We start from the raw sequence: 22,191 nt of genomic DNA, 5'->3' as shown, positions 1-22,191 counted from the left end.
CATCATACAACAATATCATACAATTTTGGTCCTTCACTAAATAATTATATTAACATTTTAGCACTGAAGTGCCTAAAAAGAGACAATACTGTTTTATCAAAGAGCAAAAAAATAAAACATCAAATGGAAAATAATGATAACAAATAACAAATTAACAACTGAGGAGGAAGATGCGTTTCTCCTATTCTATCCAATGGATGATGATTAAACCTTTTGTTCACCATGTTACTTGATCAAACTGGATAACTTTTGAAGTTGAGACTTTGCCCTCTGCAATGCACATTATATGTTGGGGGGGGGGGATCATTTACCATGACATCATTATCACTCAAAGCTCTATACATTGTATGGTACTTTCTTTCTAAACAAAAACCCAGAGTGTAATTTCCTATAGTAACATTTAGTATTGTGGTTTCATTGATTCTGTGGTTATAGTTGAAAAGAGGAACAAAGAGAGTGAAGGCCTTGGACACAATGAAGGGGTTCTTGGAGGGAAGATAGACTCGTAGTAGGGTACCCCCACTATATTGCCACTGGTGCTCCTCCTAGCCGGTGAAGAGCACAATAGTGCCCCCAAGTGGACATTCAGAGCATTATGTTCCATATCTACTATGCTGCTAATGGGACATTGTTGGTAGTAGACTGTGTAGATAGACTTTCTCAGTGGCACACTCGTACTTGACCGTCTCTGTGTAGGGCTTCTATGAGAGTGAGTGAGTGAGTGAGTGGGACTGGGATGCTTCAGCTGTGGCTGGGATGTGTCCATGTCCTTCACACCTACAGGGGCTGAGTGGTGCAACCTCTCTGTGAATGTCTGTCTGAGGGGCCCCTCTCTCACACACACACACACACACACGCACGAGTCCCCTCCTCTCAGGCTCGAGGGGTGTGTGATGTTGAATTCTCCTCCATAGCCTCCCTCTCTCTGTCTCTCTTCCTCTCTTGTCTCTGTTTCTATTCATTGTGATACTACTGCCCCCCCCCATCCTCATCCTCCTCCTCCTCCTTCTCTCTCTTTTTCTTTCTCCCTTAGATGTGGTTGAGCGGGTGAAAGCTGCTTGTCTCTGATGAGCCCCCTCCCATGCCCAGCCAAGCATCCAGAGAGTTCTGGGAGGACGCGTGCAAAGGGTTGTTCTCCGACAGAGACAGCATCATTGCATAAGCCTGGAGGAGAGAGAGAGAGAGAGAAACAACAAAGATGGGACCATGAGTCAGGAACAAATTCAGAGGCTCCCTCTTTACTTTGATCAAACCAAGAGCACTGTAATACATGTACATGTACAGGTACACTGTAATACGTCTGCATGTCTGAGCATGCAAGAAACCAGAGGTGATCGGTTTTGAAACCGGAACAGTTTGACATGGTTCAATTTTAGCTGTTGCAGTAAATGTAAGATTCACACAACAAGGGGAAGAGTTAATATATCAGTTAGTAGGTAAGTGAGGGGAGACCGTCATGACTACAAGGGGATGAGGCCACCAGAGCGGGCCTTTCATCTCAAAAACTCCATTTGAACCCCTGTACACAAATGTCCACAACTAGAAAAAAAGTTGAGCGTCTTATCCTCTTTTTCACACAGAGGGAGTCTAACCAACTCTAGTTGTTGTTGTTTTTACGTCTCAAAAAGCTCTTCTTTTTTTTTCCCTCCCTTTTTTTCTCTGCGGATATCCGTACTCAGGAAGTGGAGGAACCTACCTGGGTTTTAGCCTGCCTGTACAGCGTCTCTTTCAACGCCTCAGACTCTAGCGAGGTGTTAAATATGTCTTTAACGTCAAAGGGCTCATCGCTGCCGGCCTTTTGCAGTGTGTCCAGGCCCTTGGGGAAGCTGGGCAGGCCCTCCAGGTCTAACAGGGGGCCATCCTCCTCTATACACCTGCACCGGGGGAGGGGTGGGGGTGGGGGGGGGAGGCAACCAGGGGAGGGAGGGATAGGATGAGGGAGAAAAACGATGGAGGGGAAGGAGAGATGAGAAGAGGGAGGGACGGAAAGAAGAGGGGATAGGAGGAGGTAAAGAAAGGGATAAGGAGGGATAGGAGGAGGTAAAGAAAGGGATAAGGAGGGATAGGAGGAGGTAAAGAAAGGGATAAGGAGGGATAGGAGGAGGGAGGGAATGATAGAGGGGAAGGAAAGATGAGAAGAAGGAAGGGAGGGTTGAGGGAAGGAAAGAAGGAAGGGAGGGGAGTTGACCTCATGTTAGCCCAACCAAACACTGCCTCTGGCACCTGGACTGAAGGGACTATGGTGGCACATCATGCATGGGGGACGGAAGGACGGACGGATGGACAGACGGAGAGATGAATGGAACGGATTGACGGGACAGATGGCTTTTGACTTATTTTGTCTATGGAATCCCCTTGGGGACATTTGTATGGAGGGGGGTACAGTATCGGACTCTGCATCTGTACCCTTGTACAAAGAACAGACCAGGACTGAGTGCTGTTTTGTTTTAATCTGTTTTCTATCTACACGTCAGAGTATATCACTGACTCACTGGCTGACTCACTGGCTGCAATGTAGCGATGTAGTCCTCGTCCAAGTGATCACAAAAAAAACAGATTTCACCATCAACACTGAAGCCATGCATCATTGCATGCCTCTCTTTTGGATGCCATGGCTATCTCTGGACTGGGTAAGCCTAAAATGAAAGTCGATGCCAAAAGGCTTCATCATTGGACGCAGAAGATGAACGGCCTGAGACTCTTAATGAGACAAGACAAGACAAGACAGGCAATACAGACAGACAGACAAGACAAGACGGAAAGATGGAGATGGAATGGGACATCAGAGTGATGTTGAGGTCATTTACATTCTTCCACGCGTGAAAGATCAGACCTGTATTAGTCGTGTTAGTTGGAATGGGAGGAGACAGAGGTGTGAGTGGGTGGAGGATACGTTTGTGTAGGTGGGGCTGTGATTGGGTGTGTTTGTGTGCGTGGGGGGTGTGGTGCAGACCTGGGTCAAATACTTGAGGTATGCTTTTGAAACCGTTCGATTGGATCCATTGTACCAGTCCAGTGCAGCTCAAGTGTTTGAAGGTATTTGACATAATGTATAGGCATAGCTCTGTGGTGTGACTGTGGCTGCTAAGACTGAGTGTGTGTGTGTGTGTGTGTGCAGCCAGGGCTCACCTGCGGGTGTGTTCGTAGCTCATAGCCAGTGGCGTGGCCTCCGGCTCCTCCTCTTCCTCCTCCTCCTCCTCGTACACCCCTGACGCCATGGCGACAGCCGGGGAGGGGGACTCGGGCGCCTCGTCTTGAGACTTCTCCGTCAGGCTGCCTTCCTCCTCCTCTTCATCGTCTCCCTCCGCCTCCTCCTCCTCCTCCTCCTCCAGCCTGCCACCCCCCAGCTTGGAGTTGGACAGGCTGTGGCTTGACGGGCGTTCCTCCTCCGCAAGGTCTGACCTGAGAGGTGGGGAATCAAGAGGTCAAGGGTCAGAATTTCGCTTTTGCACAGCAATGCCCCCCCCCCCCCTCACCCACACACAAAGACTTTACCCAATCAATACTAAACTGTGAAAAATAAATCTTTAACAAAAAAAATGTCAACAGGAAAGGGTATTTGGTGGTGGTCAGTGAGGTCATCGAGTGTGCCTCCGTAACGTGGACAGGTGAGAAAAGATTCCCAGAGGATAGGAGACGAGGAAAGGAAGCCTATAGACTATTCGGAATGCGTCCGATGTCCTAATCATACTTTTCATGTAAAGGCGGACTAGCTTCAAGCCTAGTCTGAGTTGGCCAGGCATCATCACCTGTCATCCGTCCGCTCGAAGCGATGAATCATCGTGCACAGAGATGGAGCAATAAATAAGCTGCCAGGGAGTTGCGTTGACAACGCGCAGAGCCCGAACTCCACTGTCCAAGCAAACAAACATGCGTGCTGACAATCGGCGAGCGGACATTTCAAAGGAAACGAGCGGGAATGATTAATTGGCTAATTCCTGGGAAGCAAAGGAAAGAGGGGTCAAGCCCAATTATGGAGGCAGTGTGTGTGAGTGAAGGAGTGCACTGGAGTGCTCTGCAAACAGGCTATCAGCACACAACCATTATAACCTGCTGCCTTCACATTTTCCAGCCCACCCCCCCCCCCCCGAGGAAATGACATCATGAGCCATGAAGCTGTGTGTGTGTGTGTGGGGGGGGGGGTTTACCCTTCCAGAAGTTTTGCCACAGAGAAAAACGGGCAGGGTCGGACATTTATCAAATCAGACGGGATAGCGCTTGGGGAGGGTACGCGGACGGGGATTGGGTCACACAGTGGGTGGGGGGTACGTTTGGAATGGGGGGGGGGGGGGGGGGAAATAACCCTCGCTTGTTCTCCTCTTTCAATCTAGATTAAATATCCCCATAATCAAATTGCCGGGTGCTGGTGGAAGGGGAGAATGTCCATGCGTGTGTGAGGAGACAAGCTGGGCTCTGACACACAGGGCCCTGGGTTCTGTCATTTAGTCTAAACACGTCAGCTGGGTGTTTGTGTTAGCGGGATGGGGGTGGGGGTGGGAGAGCTCCATCAGTGTATCTCCCAGATAAATGGCTCAACTTGAGTCTCCCTCAGGGCCCGTTCTGCCAGCCTACCCCCAGCCCCAGCTACAGCTACAGCCCCAGCCGGCCGGGGTTTCTGTGTTAGGGGCCAGAAGAGGCGCTCTGCACAGCTCTCCAGCACAGGAAACGCCTGGTGCAGCTCTATATCCCCCCCCCCCCACACACACACACAAACCTCCCCCCCCCACACACACACACACTCCCCCAACCCTCATCTTCCCACCCGGCAGCCTAGACAGAGTTCCCAGACGATGGGACAACACAACATTTATTTTGACTGACTGTGACTGACTTGACTGACTTTGTTTACAAACACTTGTGGGGGGGGGGGGGGGGGGGGGATTTGTGGCAGGAAGACACATGAGCGACACACAGATACCCGTATACACGGGGGGGCTTTTCTCAAAGTGGGTGTGTGTGTGTCTGTGGGTGGATGGGTGGGTGTGTGTCTGTGGTTGGACAGAAAGCAGAACACTTATTTTGAATTACAGATATTAAAATGCCAAGCTGACTTGTTCTGGATGAGACACACTTTTGATCCCAGATGGCAAAGAGCTAAATTACCCCCTGAGTCTGTTGGCTATTATGCCTCCTGACAAGAGAGGGGAAGGAGAGATGGAGAGAAGGAGGGGGGGGTAGGCAGAGAGAGACAGAGTGACAGAGGGAGAGAGAGTCGAAAAGAAAGAGAGAGAGAGAGAGAGATTCATAGACGGAGGAAACAGACTGACAGACGGAGACAGCGTAGGAGAGAAACAGCCTCTTTTGCTGGCAGGAAGACGGGAGGCTGAAATCAAGGCAAGGAGGTGCCATTACATGTCGTCCAAAGAATCCAAAATGTCCGCCCTTATGCTTATTTGAGAAGACAGCGCCCATATTTCCTCTGTCAGAGCCAGTAGACATCCCAACCATCGCCCACTGCTTTGGAACCTCGACTCAGCCCTGGACTACTACTGTCTGTAGGCTTCTACTGAGGGTTTAATCCAGACCGTAAAGGGGTTTTGTGTTTGTGGAAGGGAGGGACGGGGAGGCACTAGCATGGTTCTGGCCCTGACTGAGTGAAGCAGCCCTGGGTGGAGATGAAATGAGTCGTTGAGAACGCTCTCCCACGAGCAGAGGGGGGCTATGTAGTGTACTTGTATAGGTGTTCTGCAATGCCTGTGTCTTTTGAATTGGTTTGGTATATGCATTAAAGTGTGTGTCTGTGTCTGCCTGCGTGTGTGTGTGTGCGTGTGTGTGAGTGAGAATGCACAGGATCCGTACCTTTTATCCGTGGAGCTGGACGCCTGGTTCTGCTTGCTGTTGGAAATGAAGTTTCGGATCTCTGAGAAGTAGGAGTCTTCCTTCTCGTCTAAAAGTGCATGATTGTCTGGCTCGGAGTTGGGGGACGAGATGTTTGTTCCCAGGTTGGAGAGCATCCCAGAGTGTTGGCTCACTGTTGAGAACACACACACACACACACACACACACACACACACACACACCACCATCAGTCACACGATACACTGTACAGCCATCATCAACGGCAGGAAATATACCTCAAATGTCTCTGAATGGTGTCAATATGAATGTTATCATCCGAAATACACTCACACCCGTCAGCAAGCGCTGACTGCTGAACATGCCTCTTACGGCCTGAGCTAGCGAACGACATGACACGACTGAACCACTGGTTACTATTTAACGTTGAACAACCCAAAAGACTGTACGCCCGGTGAATCACATGGTTATATTAGCAATGTGAAACACGCTGTAATGTTCTACTCGCTTTTCAGTTTGTCAAACCGTGGCTGCGGTCCAAAATGCGTTCTTGCAACTCTATCTAGAGCGTACACTGCACTTTGTATCCGCTCTAGATAGAGCGCAAGAACGCATCATGGAACCCAGCCCTTATCTATGGCTCTGAACGGGACTACAAGTCGTGGGCATGGTTTGAGTGGAGTTGGGTCAGGTTGGGTCAGGTTTCATTGGCTGGTGGGGAAGGTCGGATCACGTTCCATTGGCCGGTGGGTACAGTAGGAAGGTGTGTGTGTGTGTGAGGTGTGTGTGTGTACCCACCGGGGAGGTTCTCGTGCTCGTGCTTCTTCAGGTGACGGTCCAGGTTGGTCTGCTGGCCGAAGCAGCGGTTGCACAGGTGACACTTAAAGGGCTTCTCCTTGTTGTGGATGTTACGCACGTGCCGCTGGAGGTTGGACGAGATGCTGAACGAGCGGTCACAGTATTTACACCTGGATGGGAGAGAGAGAGAGAAAGAGAGAGAGAGAGAGAGGGAGGGAAGGAGAGAGTGAGAAAGAACCATGTGAGAGAGGGGCGGAGGTAGAGAGGGAGAGGACGAGAGGGGCATTGGGAAGTGAGAAGAGAGAGGGAGGTCGCGAGGCAGAGAGAGAAAGAGAGAGGGAGGTCGCGAGACAGGGAGAGAAAGAGAGAGGGAGGTCGCGAGGCAGAGAGAGAAAGAGAGAGGGAGGTCGCGAGACAGGGAGAGAGAGAGAGAGAGAGAGAGGGGGAAGCAAAAGGAGAGTGTGAGAGAGAGGGAGTCTGGTCTCTAAATGAGTGCCCTGTTCCATGGTGTAATCAGCAGACCCAGAAGTCCTCAGTCTAAACACTGAGGGCACATTACTGTTCATCTAGGGGGCTTTCTTCACCAGCACATTTGTCATTGCTGCTCTGACTCACACAAAGAATTCAGAGAGGGTCTCCAAGGGGAGAAATGGGAGCCAGCTTTACTAAACAGTGCCCCATTTTATGACCCCTCCGGCTTGTTTTCCCTGGCCGGCGTGGTGGGAGAGAACGGAGGTGTGTGTGTCTGTGTGTCGATGTGTGTGTGTATCCTAATCAGAAGGTCCGAAAAATTCCAGTGAAAAAAGCAGCAATTCATGATGTTCTTCTGACTACACAACGGTATAAAACATAGGTGAATGAGTGGTCGGAATACCAACAGAGGCATAGAAACTGGGATTTTCAGGCCGTCACCAAAATGGTCACAAATGTCACACACGACTGTGGGGCATATGACTAGCAATGGTGCCACCGTGTGGCCGAGACATGTAATTGCGGTCAGAGTGGGAGTCCCTTTCGCCCTGAGAAAGCGGCCCAGGCAACTCAACAATGCTCTGATTGTGGATCACTCACACTCTCTCTCTCTGGGGGAGAATCTGGAGGAAAGGCAACCCGGGTCTCCATGGCAACCAGCGAAACAAACAGGCAGGTAGGGCATGGTACTGATTTGAGGGAGCTTTCAAAAAGAAATACTTCACTGAAACATCTGGGGCTTAGAAATGTGAAACAGGGGGGAATGTATGGAAAAGATCAATTTTGTCAGCTCAGAAATGTAGAAATGTTGTCCTTCATCCTGCATTACGGGTTTCTGAGGCAGGACAGGAGGTTGTTTCCACCACCAAGGGGATTGTGGGTAGCTTGTTCCTCAGTTTTCAAACTTTTCTTTATTTGTCTAATGTCTATTCTCTGTGAGAATTGCTGTATTTTACTATTCATTAGATGAACTTGCATCAGGTATTAAACGACAAACGAACCTGATGTGTCAAATAGCCTTGTGTTCGATCTGAGAGGCCTGGATATGATTAGAGTTAGTTCCATTGTCATTTCCATTGTCAGATCTACAGTTCCTAGGGAGTAGGGGGGGATAGGTGTCGAATCAGAATTCTAAACGAAGGCTAAACGCATCTCTACGGCTAGACTGTGTTCTGACACACATACGCACACACACACGTACGCACACACACACACACACACACACTCACACAGACACAGACACACACACACCATCCAGACTCATCCGGACAACATCCATTTAACCTGCCCATAAACAAACAGTGGCCAGGCCTTGTCAGAGCCCCCCCCCCCCCCCCCCCCGCCTGCTGACACTGGCTCTTTGTTGGGTGGGCCTGCATGGCCTGCAGAACTTGTACAGGCTGACCCTCACTAACCCCAGACAGCAAGCCCCCACTGCTGCAAAGCAGCCATTCAAAGCTAATTGCTTTGGGAAAATCGCTCGTCATCAAGCGCTGGAATCAAGATGCAGGGGTCTTTTCATGTTTTTACCGTTTGTGTGTGTATGTGTGTGTGTGTTTGTGCGCGCGTGTTCACAAACTCACTAATGTCCAGACTTGGCGCGTCACGTTTGACGTAGATTGGTCGAGTGCCAAAACGTATTTTTCATCGGCTACCCTTTTTGGATTTTCATTTTTTTCATGTTTATTTTTATTTGTGTCCGAGGGGACCTGAAATTACTTCATCGTCTTAATTTTTTCCATCTTTTTCTTTTACTTCTTCTGCCCGCCAGCCTGGATGTTACAAGGGGGGCAGGACATGAAGCGTTACCAGCTGAATGGGGTCTTTCAGTGGTCAGGCTAAAGTGGGCCAATTTCAGAGCAGAAAGCAACCGTCTGATAGCATCTCAGCCAGGCAAATGGCCTACTACAATGAAGCATGAAGTCCTTGGCTAGGAGTCTCTCTCTCTCTCTCTCTCTCTCCCACCCTCCCTCTTTCTCTCCCTCCCTCTCTGTGGCACTTTGGTCTTATTTGCCTGAAAAGTGGCAGAGATAATGATGATGTCTGCTATTTGTTAGGGTAAATTGTTTCTAAATGAGCTAATCAGTAGATTGTTAGGACTGGGCCAGCCATGCAGGGACTCGATCCCCCGAGACTGTGTGTGTGTGTGTGTGTGTGTGTGTGTGTGTGTGTGTGTGTGTGTGTGTGTGTGTGTGTGTGTGTGTGTGTGTGTGTGTGTGTGTATACTGTAGAATTGGCACTGTAGCTCTCAGACTGTGCCCTCAGGTCAAACCTTATATGAGCAGACATATTAGGAGAAAATACTACGGGGCGGATTTGAAAGAAACGGCGTAGTCCTCTCGACAAATAAAACTTTACTGCCAATATTCTCAGTCTCAGGTTAATCTCCTGTGGCTCTCTGAGTGGCAGGGCAGCAGAACGAGGACATTCTTTAGCTAGACCATGTGTTCCCAGTGAGCTAGGCTGAGAGGTCAGTAACAAAGGTTGCAGGGTCTATATGTAAGGGGTTTGCTGCTGAAACTGCCCTTAGCTAAACCCCCCCCCCCACACACACACACACACACTCCTCTCTGGTAGGAAGGCTCTGAGACCTGCAAATCAAAGTCAGTCTGAGCCTTCGACCATCATCACAGAGAAAGAGAGAGAGAGAGAGAGAGGCTGGGCGGGAGCCAAAACACTGATAATTAGCTGGCTCTATAAACAGAGCTCGGAGCTCTCCAGGGCACCATTACAAACCTACATTGTGCAGGACTGTTCCCCCCCACCACTACCCTACCCTATCCCACCCCACCACCACCGCCACAACATCTGGGCAGACTGCATCAATCTTCCTTCTCTTTCTCTCCTTCTCTCGCTTTCTTGCTCTCTCTCTCTCTCTCTACTCAAGTACCATGGACCCTCCATTCGTCACGTTTTGAGAGCGTAAATATGTATATACTATATCAATATATCACTCGCTGTGTGTAGGGCGGAATCAGCACATTTGATTTGGTGTGTGTGTGTGTGTGTGTGTGTGTGTGTGTGTGTGAGGCATGAGTGTATTTGTGGTGCCTGGGTCCAAATGAAACAGAATAAATCAGGTGGGCTGGTCGTGATGTCAGCGAGGGATGTTTGTGTTGGATGAACTGGTGGAGGAGTAGACTCTGTCAGAAGGATGGAGGGATGATAGAGAGAGAGAGGGAGAGAAAACAGAGAGAGAGAGGGGGGGGGGGGGGGTAGAGGCTTACCTGTAGGGCTGCTCCCCTGTATGTGTCCGTAAGTGCCTAGTGAGGTTAGCCGACCGAGGGAAAATCTTCCCACAGTACCTATAATGATGGAGAGAGAGAGAGTGAGAGAGAGAGAGAGAAAGAAAGAAAAGCAGGAAAAAAAAACAGTCAGTACACAGCATGATTCGATTATGATACAATGTTATCCTATACGAGTGATCACTATCAAAAAGGGGCTTTTGTTTTCTTTTCCTTTTGTTGGTAAAGGATTGGATAACAGGGGTTGTGGAGAGGGAGGGGGGGGGGGGACGTTGTCGAGCCGGGGGGGCCTCACCTGCAGGTGTAGCGCTCCTTCCCTTTGCGGAGGATGGCGTCGGAGAGGGAGGGGGGCGGCGAGCGGAAGTTGAAGAGCGGGTGGGCCGAGTGCTGCAGCGAGTTGGGCGGTCCGTCCAGTTTGAGAGCGCCAAAGCTCTCCAGCTTCTCTGTCATGTTCTCCATGGCCGACATCTGAGGAGGGAGGAGGGGGACGGAGAGGAGGAGGGGGAGGAGGGAGGAGGGAAGAGGTCATTGTAGAGCGGTCATCAAAAGAGATTTGATCTCAATGAGACTAACCTGGATAAATAAAGGCTCAATAAAGGGACGGTGCCCTACCCTAAAGGGGATTCTTAGAGTTGTTGGTTTTTTACCAGTGCAACTGCAACGTGACTGAATGTAGTATGCTGTAAATACAAGCTACTAAAACATTCCTCGTGAAATAACACATGACTTGAGAAGGTACAGTATCGACCCCTTGACGCTGGAGAACTACCTGTTAAAATGAAGTCGGGGAATTTACTCGCCCTGTTGTACAGTATGTGGAAACCAGAGTGGTTTGTGGTGTGTTTGGCTCAATACGGGGCTGACAAACTAGCAGGGTTCAGACAGAGAAGTCGGGAACACAATAGTGAGTTCCAATAGTGAGTCAATCTGTGTGTGTGTGTGTGTGTGTGTGTCCGTGTCCTGGTAATGGAGTTTAAGAGGAAAAAACAGACAGAATGAAAGGGAGAATGAGAGAGAGAGAAAAAAACTGAGAAGGAAAGAGAGAGCGAAGGAGAGAATAATAAAGAGATTGAGAGGGAGGGAAGAAGAAAAGAAAACAAGAAATAAAGTGGTTCAGAGGGAGAGAGAGAGAGAGAGAGAGAGAGAGAGAGAGAGAGAGACGGACAGAGAGAGAGAATAGGGAAGAGGAAGCAGGGAGGAAGCTGTATATCAGGGGTTGGGGCTCTCGATTGTGCTGTTGGGAGTCACCCCTCTGACCTATCGCACGTTGGCAGACACTCTAGGAGCCCCCTGGGGATTGACGGCCGCAGCCCTGGGACTTTGTTCCCAGCATCACTCTCCCCCCCCAACCCCCACCCCCCCTCCCACCATCTCCGGGCGAAGCCACCGCGAGCAAGCGCGCTCAATGAACCATTCAAGCACCCTGACGGGAACCATACAATATAGTTTAAGATACCCCTCACTGATACTGCTTCCCCTCCCCAGCCCTCGGAACAAAGGCCCTAGCTATGTTGGTTTATTGGCCAAAACAGCTCACATCCTTCCTTGTTTTGGGATACGCGGAGGAGCCACAGAGACAGACGTGTCAATTTATGTATTCACGGTCTGGGAGGGGGGGGGGGGGGTGCGTTCGATTTCGTCATCCGACCAATTTAGCGCCTGGCATTGTGATGAGTAAGTGAAGGGATTCGAGGCTGGATGTTCTTGATAACAGCAGGGTTTATGGGGACTGTGTGAAATCGGCAATCAAAAGCCAGGTAAACACTTTTCGACTTTGGTCGAACAGAAAAAAGTCATACAACCAGCACTATGTTAATCAGATGAAGGAGTGAAATCACGTTTTACAATGAAGATGGGACAAGTATGGAATTGGAGAACGGGAGAGTGTGTGCGCGAGAGTGTATATGCATATGTGTGTGTGTGTGTGTCTGTGTGTCTGTGTGTGTATATCCCTTGATACTGTACAGTATGTGTATTAATGTGTGTTAAGGGGAGGGGGGGGGGGGGGAGTGCCTGGCTTTCTAACTAACTAACAATTGATAGAGGACCAGATTTCCAGGTCAGATAAAACAGTTCCCAACAAGAGCCCCCCATTCTCCTGGACACAAACACAGGATGTCCTTGATGGACACGCTGCTATTATCTAGCCAGCCAGAGAGAAAAAAACAGACCCAGTGGGAAGTTATTAGCTTTCAGTGTGCTCCGCGGCCGACAGAAACAATGAAACAACTAAGTTTAGCATTACCGAGTGGCTTCGTGGGATAGCTCGCCTCGATTCAAAAGGGTTATTATTATTCATATTAATACTTATCATTCCTCCGTATCGTTATTTGGAAGGTGGGAAGGGTTCGGGGACAGCCAAACAATGTGGCTGATTATCAAAGGCGCCGATTCTTAGACTTTTGTCAAACTGTCTGGGCAAGGTGGAGGCGATGAAATACGGAGGCGCCATGTCGTAAACAAAGGAAGAGATCTTACGGAGCCCTTGAGAAATAACATCAACATTGTGTAATGATTGGTGTGGGGCTGAATGAACCGCTGTGGGAATGTGGTCTTTTCACATAATACATGTCATGACAAACATGTATGTACTGTACACTGATATACTGATAAGACATTCATAGTGAAACCTCCTGCCATAGACATACAGTAGGACCATGGTGGCTGTACCGTACCTGTGGGTGGTAGAGCAGAGGGGACGGCTTCAGGTACTTCTCCTTCAGAGCTCCCACAGGGTCTAGTAGCTTCCTCTTCTCCACCCTGCTGGACAGCAAGGCAAAGGGTTACGTACGAAGGTCAGAGGTCACCCCAAGGTCACAGGCGAGACAACACATCTCATATGGCTATGCTATGCTACTATGCTATGCTGTGGTATGAAATGCAATGCGACAATGGCCCGGAGTTTTGCATATAACCAGTGAATAGAACGACCTGACCAGGGAAAGATTCTAGGGCCCTAGGAAATCATAGTTATAGCCAATAAGTAGGTCCCAGTTGTTTTTTCTGGTCAGATCAGGTGGACAGGATATACCGACCCTTCTCATGGCAAGGTTATCGCAGACTTGATGAAAAACAAATACAGATGTATATTGAATGCATGGATGGGTGGGCTGCTAGGGTGAGCCCAGTTGTTGTTTGATTAAGCGGTCTCTGGTCTACTCGGGGCTGAAATACCTGTATATTGGGTCCATGAAGAAGGGCGAGGGCTTGGCGTAGTGCAGGGGCGGCTGGGGCAGGGGCGGCTGGGGCAGGGGCTGCTGGTGCTGGTGCTGGGGCAGGGGTATCTGATGGTGCAGGGCCTGGGAGTGCTGGGAGTGGGAGTGTGGGTGGTGGCTGCCAGGGTGCTCCTCCTTGCCGAGCCCCTTGCTGCCTCCGTAGACGTGGTTCTTGCGGCTGTGCGACTCGGGGGCCACCCCGTTGTGGCCGGCCCGGCTGCGGCTGCCGATGCTCAGGTCCAGCGGCTGCTCCTCGCCTCCGCCGAGCAGGAGGGGTCCGCTGCTGCCCCCGCTGCTGCTGGTAGGGGTGGGCTTGCTGGGCATGGGCGGGGCTGGCTTGGCCTCCTTGGGCTTGACGGTGAGGTCAAAGGGAGACTCGGTGGGGTTACACGGGCCGGTGGCGATCATTTTATGCAGCTGCTCGCGGGGTGACTTGGGCTCGGCCTTGAAGAACATGCCCGGGTTCAGGACGCCCCGGTCACCCGCAGCCAATGGGTAGAGGGAGTGTGGGAAGTTGGGCAGGAACTGGAAGGGGAATATGGAATGGTAGGGCAGCGCGCCCATCTTCTTCTCCTGAAGGCCCATGAGGCCCGTGCCAAAGTACTTCTCGGCGATGGAGGCGATGGCCTTGATGGAGTCGGTGGTGGCGGAGGCCCTGGTGGGCGGCAGCGCCTGCTCATCCGGCGGCGGGAAAAAGGAATGCTGGGAAGTGGCGGAGAGGAAGGGACGCTCGCAGGCGAGGTTCCCCAAGCTGGACACAGCCGATACCGAGCCGCTGCTTCCGTCATCGGTCCGACCGACCTCCTGACCTACCGGAGCCGCGCCCGAGGGCTTCCTCCTCTTGCCCGCCCCGCGCTCCCGCTCACTCTCGCCGTCGCTGTCCAGGTCGGAGCCCGAGGCCGTGCCGGTGGTGGTGTCCAGGTCTGTGCCGCTGGTGGTGTTGACGTCCTCCAGGTCGCTTCCGTCCGACAGCTCCGCCATCTTGGCCTTGGCCTTGGCTTCGCCGTAGGACGACAGGTCCAGCTTGGCCTCCCGCTCCTTCTCCTCCGCCTGGCTGCCGCTCAGACCGCCAATGCCGCTTCCTCCGTTGTTGCTGCTACTGTTCATGGAGCTGATCAGGGAGAGGGCCAGAGGGGCGTCCAGGGGACTCCGCGACAGCTTCCCCCCGTCCTGACTGTTGCTGCCCAGGGGGCTCTTGAGCAGCGAGCTGGGGGGCAGTAAGGGAGGCCGGGGGTATAGCGACGGGGGGAAAAGGCCTGGGTAGCCGAGCGAGGGGAAGCCGTGGGGTCCCGGGGAGAAGGGCAGGCCGGCGTGGTGGTGGGGGCGGGAGGGGAAGTAGTCGGCGAAGCCCAGGGCCGAGTGGTTGAGGCCCGGGTGGTGGTGGGGGTGGTTGGACTTGGACTTGGCCATGATGGGGCTAGAGCTCATGGGAATGCCCGGGGTGAACAGGCCCCCGGGGGGGCCGTAATGGTTCTTGCCCTCGCAGAAGCGCCGGTGCTTGTTGAGGGAGGAGGTAGTGCTGAACATCTGGCCGCAGTCCTTGCACTTGATCTGGGTGCGGCAGTCGGCGTGCATGCGCTTGTGGCGGCACAGGTTGGAGAACTGCGTGTAGGACTTGTGGCACACCTCACCTGGGGGGACAGGACAGGACAGCCCACAGGGGCCTGGTTAAGCCCATTTAAACACTGTCACTAACTCAGGGTACCAAGTCAACAGTCCACATTACACATCAACTGGTAAATAATACATTCATAATTCTATATCACAAAGTATCATGACATATTTTTCAATTGTGTCACTCAAAATGATACATGGACACAATCTTAATTCATGCATGCTTTTTGGAACATCCTGGAGACATGGATCCGAACCGGTGCCATTCTTGTATTCATCCACACAACACTCACAGAAATTCTGGCAACAACTCAGCTGTTTATCCATAGTGGATTACTATAATGTATATTTCTTTAATCCGTTATTTAACCAGAGAAGTCACATTGAGATTTACATCACTTTTCAAGTGAGCCCTGGCCAATAAGACGGCATTTCAGGCTACATTGAGGGGGTCATGACACATACGTTAGAGTTACAGACATACACATGTATATAGGCATATACATGCATAGGAGGACATGGATACAAACAGAAAAGCAAAGCAAAAAGATAAAAGTTGGGCGGCATTCCTTTCAGTGTCCTTCAACGAGGAGCTGTGGGCAGAGCGTTCCTCACCTTTAACGGATCAGATCTGCCTGTGCCTTCCAATCCAAAAAAAAACTGTTAACCCCCCCCCAAAAGGAAAAATATCCAACCAGAGGGGAAAGAAAGAAGAAACGATAAACAAACATGAAAGAAGAGCGAGAGGGAGAGGAGGGAAAGCACAACACAAAAAGAAAGAAAGAAAAGAATAGAAAAGAAAAGGGAACAAAAGCAAAACAAGATGGCGCTAAAAGGCGTTTGTCAATGGAGTTTTCTCTAACCTATGGCATTGTGTCTGCTACTGTCACTGTCTCTGGCCCTGGCTGGGGTGGTTGGAGAGAGACGGAGGGAGGAGGAGGAGGATGAGGAGGAGGAGGAGGAAGGCCTCGGACGAGGGGGACTGGGGCTAGATGTGGGGCAACGCCGTGAGGGCTCAGACTTACAGATGAAGGGTTTGACACTGCTGTGAATGTGCTTGTGCTGCTTGAGGCCCGAGGAGGTGGCGAAGGTCTTGCCACACTCGGGGCAGGTGTGGGCACGTGCCCCTACGTGCTGCGAGCGGATGTGGCGCTGCAGATTGCTGGGGTCGGTGAACACCTGTGGGACAGGAGTGGGGACACGTTTACATAGACACACACACACGCACACATACACACACACACACACACACACACGTGTATACACACACACAGATACTGTATATATATACCAGATATTGTCAGGAATCTCATTCAATCATTATTGTCAGGAATCTCATCCAAACATTCAATCGTGTGTTATTCAGTCTATGACAGATACTGTATAACGTCTAAAGAATCTTATGCCAGACTACAGCAGCTAACCTCACAGCTAATAATGTGTGATGTCATTCATGGCCAACTGGCTCAGAAAATAGAAAGAATGTTGAACTGAAAACATTGTCATCATCATGTCTTCTGACATCAACGGACATATGGTATTTGATTCATGAACAGTTGACACCGGAGTTAAGCCGAAACGATAGCTAAGCAAATCACATTAGCGAACAGATAGAGATGTTTGCCCCCAAAGTCAAGTCGTGGCAGTACTGCAGTTGTACTGCCACGGGTGTGAGCGCTCGTGTTCGTGTGCACAACTTACGTGCCGGGTGTGCTGTACCTTATCACAGTTTTCACACTCAAATCGCTTGCCGCTGTCATGGGACATCTGGTGGCGGATGAGGTTGGACTTCCAGTTGAAGGCCTTGGGGCACTGGTCACACTTGTACTCACGCTCCTCCGTGTGCACGATCATGTGCTGGCCCAGACTGGGGAGGGAAGGACAGGCCGCAGTCTACCGTTAACACTCGGTGGATGTTTAGTCCGTAGCTACATTCCACAAGCATAGAATGTGTCTTGAATGTGTGTGTGTGTGTGTGTTTAGGGAGCTGTACCTGTACTCGTTAGGGAAGATCTTCTCACAGTCCTTGCATTCGTGGACGGGCTCATCGCTGTCCTCGCGCTCCTGTTTGAAGTCCTCGCTCAGCGCGTCGAAGAGGGTTCCGGAACTGGAGCACTGGTACTTCTGGTGCCGCCGAAGTTCCAGCGCTGAGGTGAACAGCTCGTCACAGTCCTCACAGCGGTACATCTGCTCGTCTACACACACACACACACACACACACACACGCGCAAACACAAACACACAAACATTTATAGTGTTGATATGTGATCCCAAACTTAAGACATCATCAAGAAAGGTCAGAAATATCTAGAATATTCCATGCATGGGAACAAGTAGGAACTATTGGTATCATTTGGGACCAGGTTGCTATGCCTTTTCAAATATACTGTGAGAGAGTATCCATTGCAGTTGAACTCTGATTCCAGGGGAAAAAAATCAATCTACAAGTGTAGGCTCCCTCTCACTCCATGCAAAGCTAATCAAGCGCATGTTCAGACGTTTAAAACAACAACTTACCGATTGGCATTCACATAAAAACAAAAATCAATTAACAGTAAAATGTAGCCTGGGCTTACACTCTCATTAGCACAGCTAATTACTCTTAAGTCCACCCATGGCTGCAGTTCTTCAGGTGTAGCATGTAAAGGGGAAACAATACGGGTTTGTTTTCCTTTTCCACGTTCTGATAACCTTTACAATACTTCTCACGACCAAGGTCAAATGAATAAAAAACAGGCAGGCTGTTTCAATGGTAGGTTCCTGACTCGGACGCCAAGTTCAACAGCTCAGGCAAAGCTAAGGAAGTGTGTGCGTGTGCGTGTGTGTTGTGGCCGTTTTCCAGAAGAATGAGGCATGTCGAGAGGTACGGGGGCACGCTGGCGCCCACCCCATGGTGATTGGAACACAAACAACCTGCCGTGCCCGCTCTGCCATGACCCAAGTGGGCATCACACGAGAGGCCCGTCGAAGTTCCCAACCACACCCTCCATAACTATCAATACTGTCACGCTTACAACAGACCAGTTGATCCAAAATGACTTGCAGTTCACGGCTCACCTGGTTTCTACTGTACATTGCCATTTATTCAGCTGGAACATTTCTGAGGTATATAAAGTGTAGCAAAAGCAGTGTGTTTCACATGGACTTGAATAAATGACCCTCTGGTCATTGGTCCGTGACTCTACAACTCAAACGCCATGAAGGCCACCACTGCCACCATTTGCACATATTTCACAGAGAGGGGGTGTTTTACTGGGAGTGAGGCGGTAATGTTCCGTTCCAGCCTTAAAAACACCTCAGCGCTCAGATATTTTTATGTGTCACCTTTGAAGGAGCGGCAACATGTTTCCATGACAGACTTATAAAGCAGTTATTGAGGCTTTATTACATGTTTTATTGCACAAACGCTTTGTCAAATCAAACAACACTTTAGTCAAATGTTTTTTTTTTTTTTCATGTGACGCACGCACTGGGAATCTCAAGTTTTGAGGATTTCTTCACACAGTCTTTTTGACGAAGGGGCAACCTTTGAAAGAAAAGGCCAGTGTCACAGATGTACACAAAAGGTCAGCTAGATAACATCGCGAGATGACAGTTACAGAACACATAATGCCAGGTAAAGGCTGGCTGCCTTTAGGGGGCCCCGACAAATAATGAAGTGCCATTATCTATGTGTTCCATCACTAACACTCAATCCTTGGAAAGGAATGTTGTGCATGTTTGTGTATTTGTGTGTGTGTGTGTCTGTGTGTGTATGTGTGTGTGTGTGTGTGTGTGGGGGGGGGGGGGGGGCTCATAAATGGGAGACTAATAGCTCTCTGGGAGAAGTAGGGGAACACAATTATGTGCAGTTTAGCGGCTAATCTGGGAGCATGGGTGAGGTCTCAGGGGACTCCTCAAGCCCCACTCCAAATTCCAGCTCCGATAAGCCAGACGAGAGGAGTGGTGCACCGCCAAGCTCTCCATCTCTCTTTCTTTCTCTCTCTTAGTTACACTCTCTCACAGTCTCTCTTACACACATGCACACACTCGCGCACACACACACACACTCACACACGCACGCACACACACTCTTTCCCTTCATCACTAATTTGCTCTTTCACTCTCTGTCTCTGGCGTTCCTTTTCTGTCTTTCACACACTCTCCCAATGTGTCAGTCTGGTGCTTTTTTCTCTCGTTCTTTTTAAAAAGACTCTTGCTCGCGTCTACTCTCTCCAACCCTTTCACTCTCTCCCCTGTTCTTTTGGCAAACACATCTGAGGGAAAGCTATCTTTCGGAGAAAACATTTTGTGTGCGTTAGAAAAATGTCTACGGCTAACAAATACCTTGTTCTGTCTCCACGGTTTTTATAGTCCATGACAAGTTAAAGTAATCATGGCGTTTTTTCCTCGTACAGAATCACAAGCAAACACAACAAAACAATGTTACCTGACAACCCCACTTCACTCAAATAAGAGCAAGATGTTGAAAATGTTTCAGCTGCACATATGCCTGTTTTTCTGCTTGAGTGAACTTTTGAAAACCTTGATCAAAACTGAGTACCTGGATCAAAGCTGAGTTATGAGATAACATATTGGACATATTGTCTTTGGCATGCACATGATCTCTGACAGCAATACAACACAGCAATATAACACATTACTGGTGTCCTATAGACAAGTTAATTGTGTGGAAAAAGAAACTTTTGATATGAATCTCTGAAACAAACTTTTGTTTCTCATGCAAAACATCTTATTTTCACCTTTGACTGCAGGTTGTGGTCTCCTTTAAAATAATATTAAAATTAAATTGATTTCTTAAAATACAAAAAATCCCACAGCACGATATCACATTGTAGAACTAACTACGAGTTGTAGTGAAATATTTGTCAGAAGTACCCCATTCTGTCTCTTGCAAGAAGTTAATTTCAATACGAAAAGCAATTGATTCGAAATAATACTATCAATAATGATAATAGTTATAAATCGATAGCATCTCGAATACTTCACATCGAAGCTTATTCCAGGTGTAAGAAGAATCCTTTCCAACAAAATATAGAATTTTGTATTTCAATAAATAAATAATAATAATAATCACTTTTATCTTTGTACTCTTAAAATGTATCATGTTTTCGGGGCGTGCAAAGACAAAGAGACTTCTTCAGGGACCAATAGACGTGTGCGCAATTTCCAGCAATCGATCGAAGCTCCCGCTAACGGACAGACCTACAGTATAGGCCTATCTTATGTCCGTTATTCTTTTAAAATTTGGTAAAGTCGATCCTCCTATTTAGGCCTACCTTATGGTAGACTACATTTGCGGGAGAGGGTATACAATTCCCACAAACCAGACGGTATCATTTACAAAGGTTCATTTCCAAAGGAGCATCTACACTATGTGAAAGATGGGTGATTTTGCACTCAAAGTCTGGCGGCGTTACGGTTGCAGTGGCCAACAAAGCAACACAGGATGTTGGTTGGAGTTTGTTTAAAATATGCGCTAATGATGCGCATTAATCTTACCTTCCAGGTTCGGTGCCATCGATCCCTCGGGGAAGATTCCGTCCTTCATATAAACCAGCAGCTCCTCCCCCACTTCAATATCCCTAATAGCTTTATAATAAATCTGCAAAAGAGAAAAGGGGAGGGAGAGAAAGTGGTTAGGACCAACAAAAAAAGCTATATTGTCTGCTTGAAGTCAGGATTGAATTAATTCATCCACAGCCAATTTATTAGGCTGATAATCAATTATCAATACTATTATATATCATCAAGAATCAATATCGCTGTTATCATGAGACTATTAACTGTTATATTGTTAGAATTGACAAATGTAAGAAATACAGTCTAATGAAAATAACAAAGTGAACTGTTATCCTTTATTTATGCTACTTAATCTATTAATAATTGACAATTAAGCGTTTTCGTTTCAATTTAGTTTTTCAGTCGGCTACAATTATAAAAAATAGGCTGTAGACAAAAAGTAGGCTATGCGCGCTTTTCAAAAATGTATCTTGCTCTTCATCCTATGAAAATGTATTCACTTAAATCAGTCCAAATCGAAATTAAGATTTGACAGGCTCATTCATTTGTACCAGCCTTTATCAGCTTCATACGGTAGGATTAAATATAGCCTATATGCCAACATTTGTGCAATTGATCACAATAGGCCTTATCATCAATGCCGCTGTTTCTGTACATCCTGTTATTATAATGACTGCCTAAATAGGCAATAGGGAGGCATGCTGATGTTGAATCCAACGACGTGCAACGAATCCACAAGGTAAACATTCACCTAAAGACACATCCAGAGCACCATGTCATAAAATGAGCGTGTTTCAAATGTGTTCATATTCAATGTATAAACAATGAAACGAAATACCACACCAAATAGTCTAGCTGGACAGCATTTACAGAGGAACTCGCATACAGACTTCAGCAAGGGCCTGACATAATTTAGAAACACATTGAACATAACAAACACAAATGCGGTTTGTATTTCTTTTGAGCGATTTATACATATATTACACAGTAGGCCTATTGTGTTGTTGATTTATATTTTAAAAGATGAAGACTACATTACAATAACAAAATTACAATATTGAAAACATGTGCACATGCATATAGCCTATTTCAGTCATTCACAACTTGTAGGGTACTTCAACAGAATAAATAATAATTGAATAGCAAATATGAGTGAATTTGGACACAATACGCTTCAAGACGGAATGTGCGGACGCATGGGGGCGCTCAACACCAACTTACACGAGTTCCTTTCATTCATTCATTCTCTCTCTCTCTATCTCTCTCTCTCTCTCTCTCGCCGTCTCTCTCTCTCTCTCTCTCTCTCTCTCTCTCTCTCTCTCATACATACACACACACACACACGACAAAAAGGAGAGGTAAAACACACACAAGAATTGTAAAACTGTACCAACTCTATCCAAGACTTTTATCAGCCTTATGCTATGTTGTGACAGCGTGGAGGTGTGCTATGAGGCCAGGCCAACGATTGCAAATCACTGAACAAGACATACAGACTGAGCTATATTGGAAAACAAAGACAAGATACC

At 48.6% G+C, this 22,191-nt stretch overlaps 1 protein-coding gene across 1 annotated transcript in view; it reads right to left on the bottom strand.

The window, feature by feature from the left end:
• Positions 1-1,029: 1,029 nt before the first annotated feature.
• prdm16 (PR domain containing 16) overlaps positions 1,030-22,191 on the bottom strand; it is a gene marked incomplete at its 3' end in the record, with an annotated part of 173,756 nt that continues 152,594 nt past the window's right edge. Inside the window, exons 5-17 of the mRNA XM_083674872.1 lie at positions 20,642-20,744; positions 17,133-17,334; positions 16,841-17,006; positions 16,165-16,318; positions 13,485-15,189; positions 12,986-13,073; positions 10,606-10,778; positions 10,293-10,370; positions 6,595-6,764; positions 5,800-5,971; positions 3,130-3,402; positions 1,697-1,874; positions 1,030-1,164 (exon numbers count right to left, since the gene is read on the bottom strand). Coding sequence (XP_083530998.1) covers positions 1,030-1,164; positions 1,697-1,874; positions 3,130-3,402; positions 5,800-5,971; positions 6,595-6,764; positions 10,293-10,370; positions 10,606-10,778; positions 12,986-13,073; positions 13,485-15,189; positions 16,165-16,318; positions 16,841-17,006; positions 17,133-17,334; positions 20,642-20,744 — 3,597 coding nt within the window. The remainder of the gene's footprint in view (positions 1,165-1,696; positions 1,875-3,129; positions 3,403-5,799; positions 5,972-6,594; positions 6,765-10,292; positions 10,371-10,605; positions 10,779-12,985; positions 13,074-13,484; positions 15,190-16,164; positions 16,319-16,840; positions 17,007-17,132; positions 17,335-20,641; positions 20,745-22,191) is intronic.

This window comes from Argentina silus (genome assembly GCF_951799395.1).
Source record: "Argentina silus genome assembly, chromosome: 8".
In the NCBI taxonomy this organism is placed as follows: Eukaryota; Metazoa; Chordata; class Actinopteri; order Argentiniformes; family Argentinidae; genus Argentina; species Argentina silus.
Note: the sequence above shows the minus strand (reverse complement) of the source record. Positions and strands in the feature narration are given on the sequence as shown.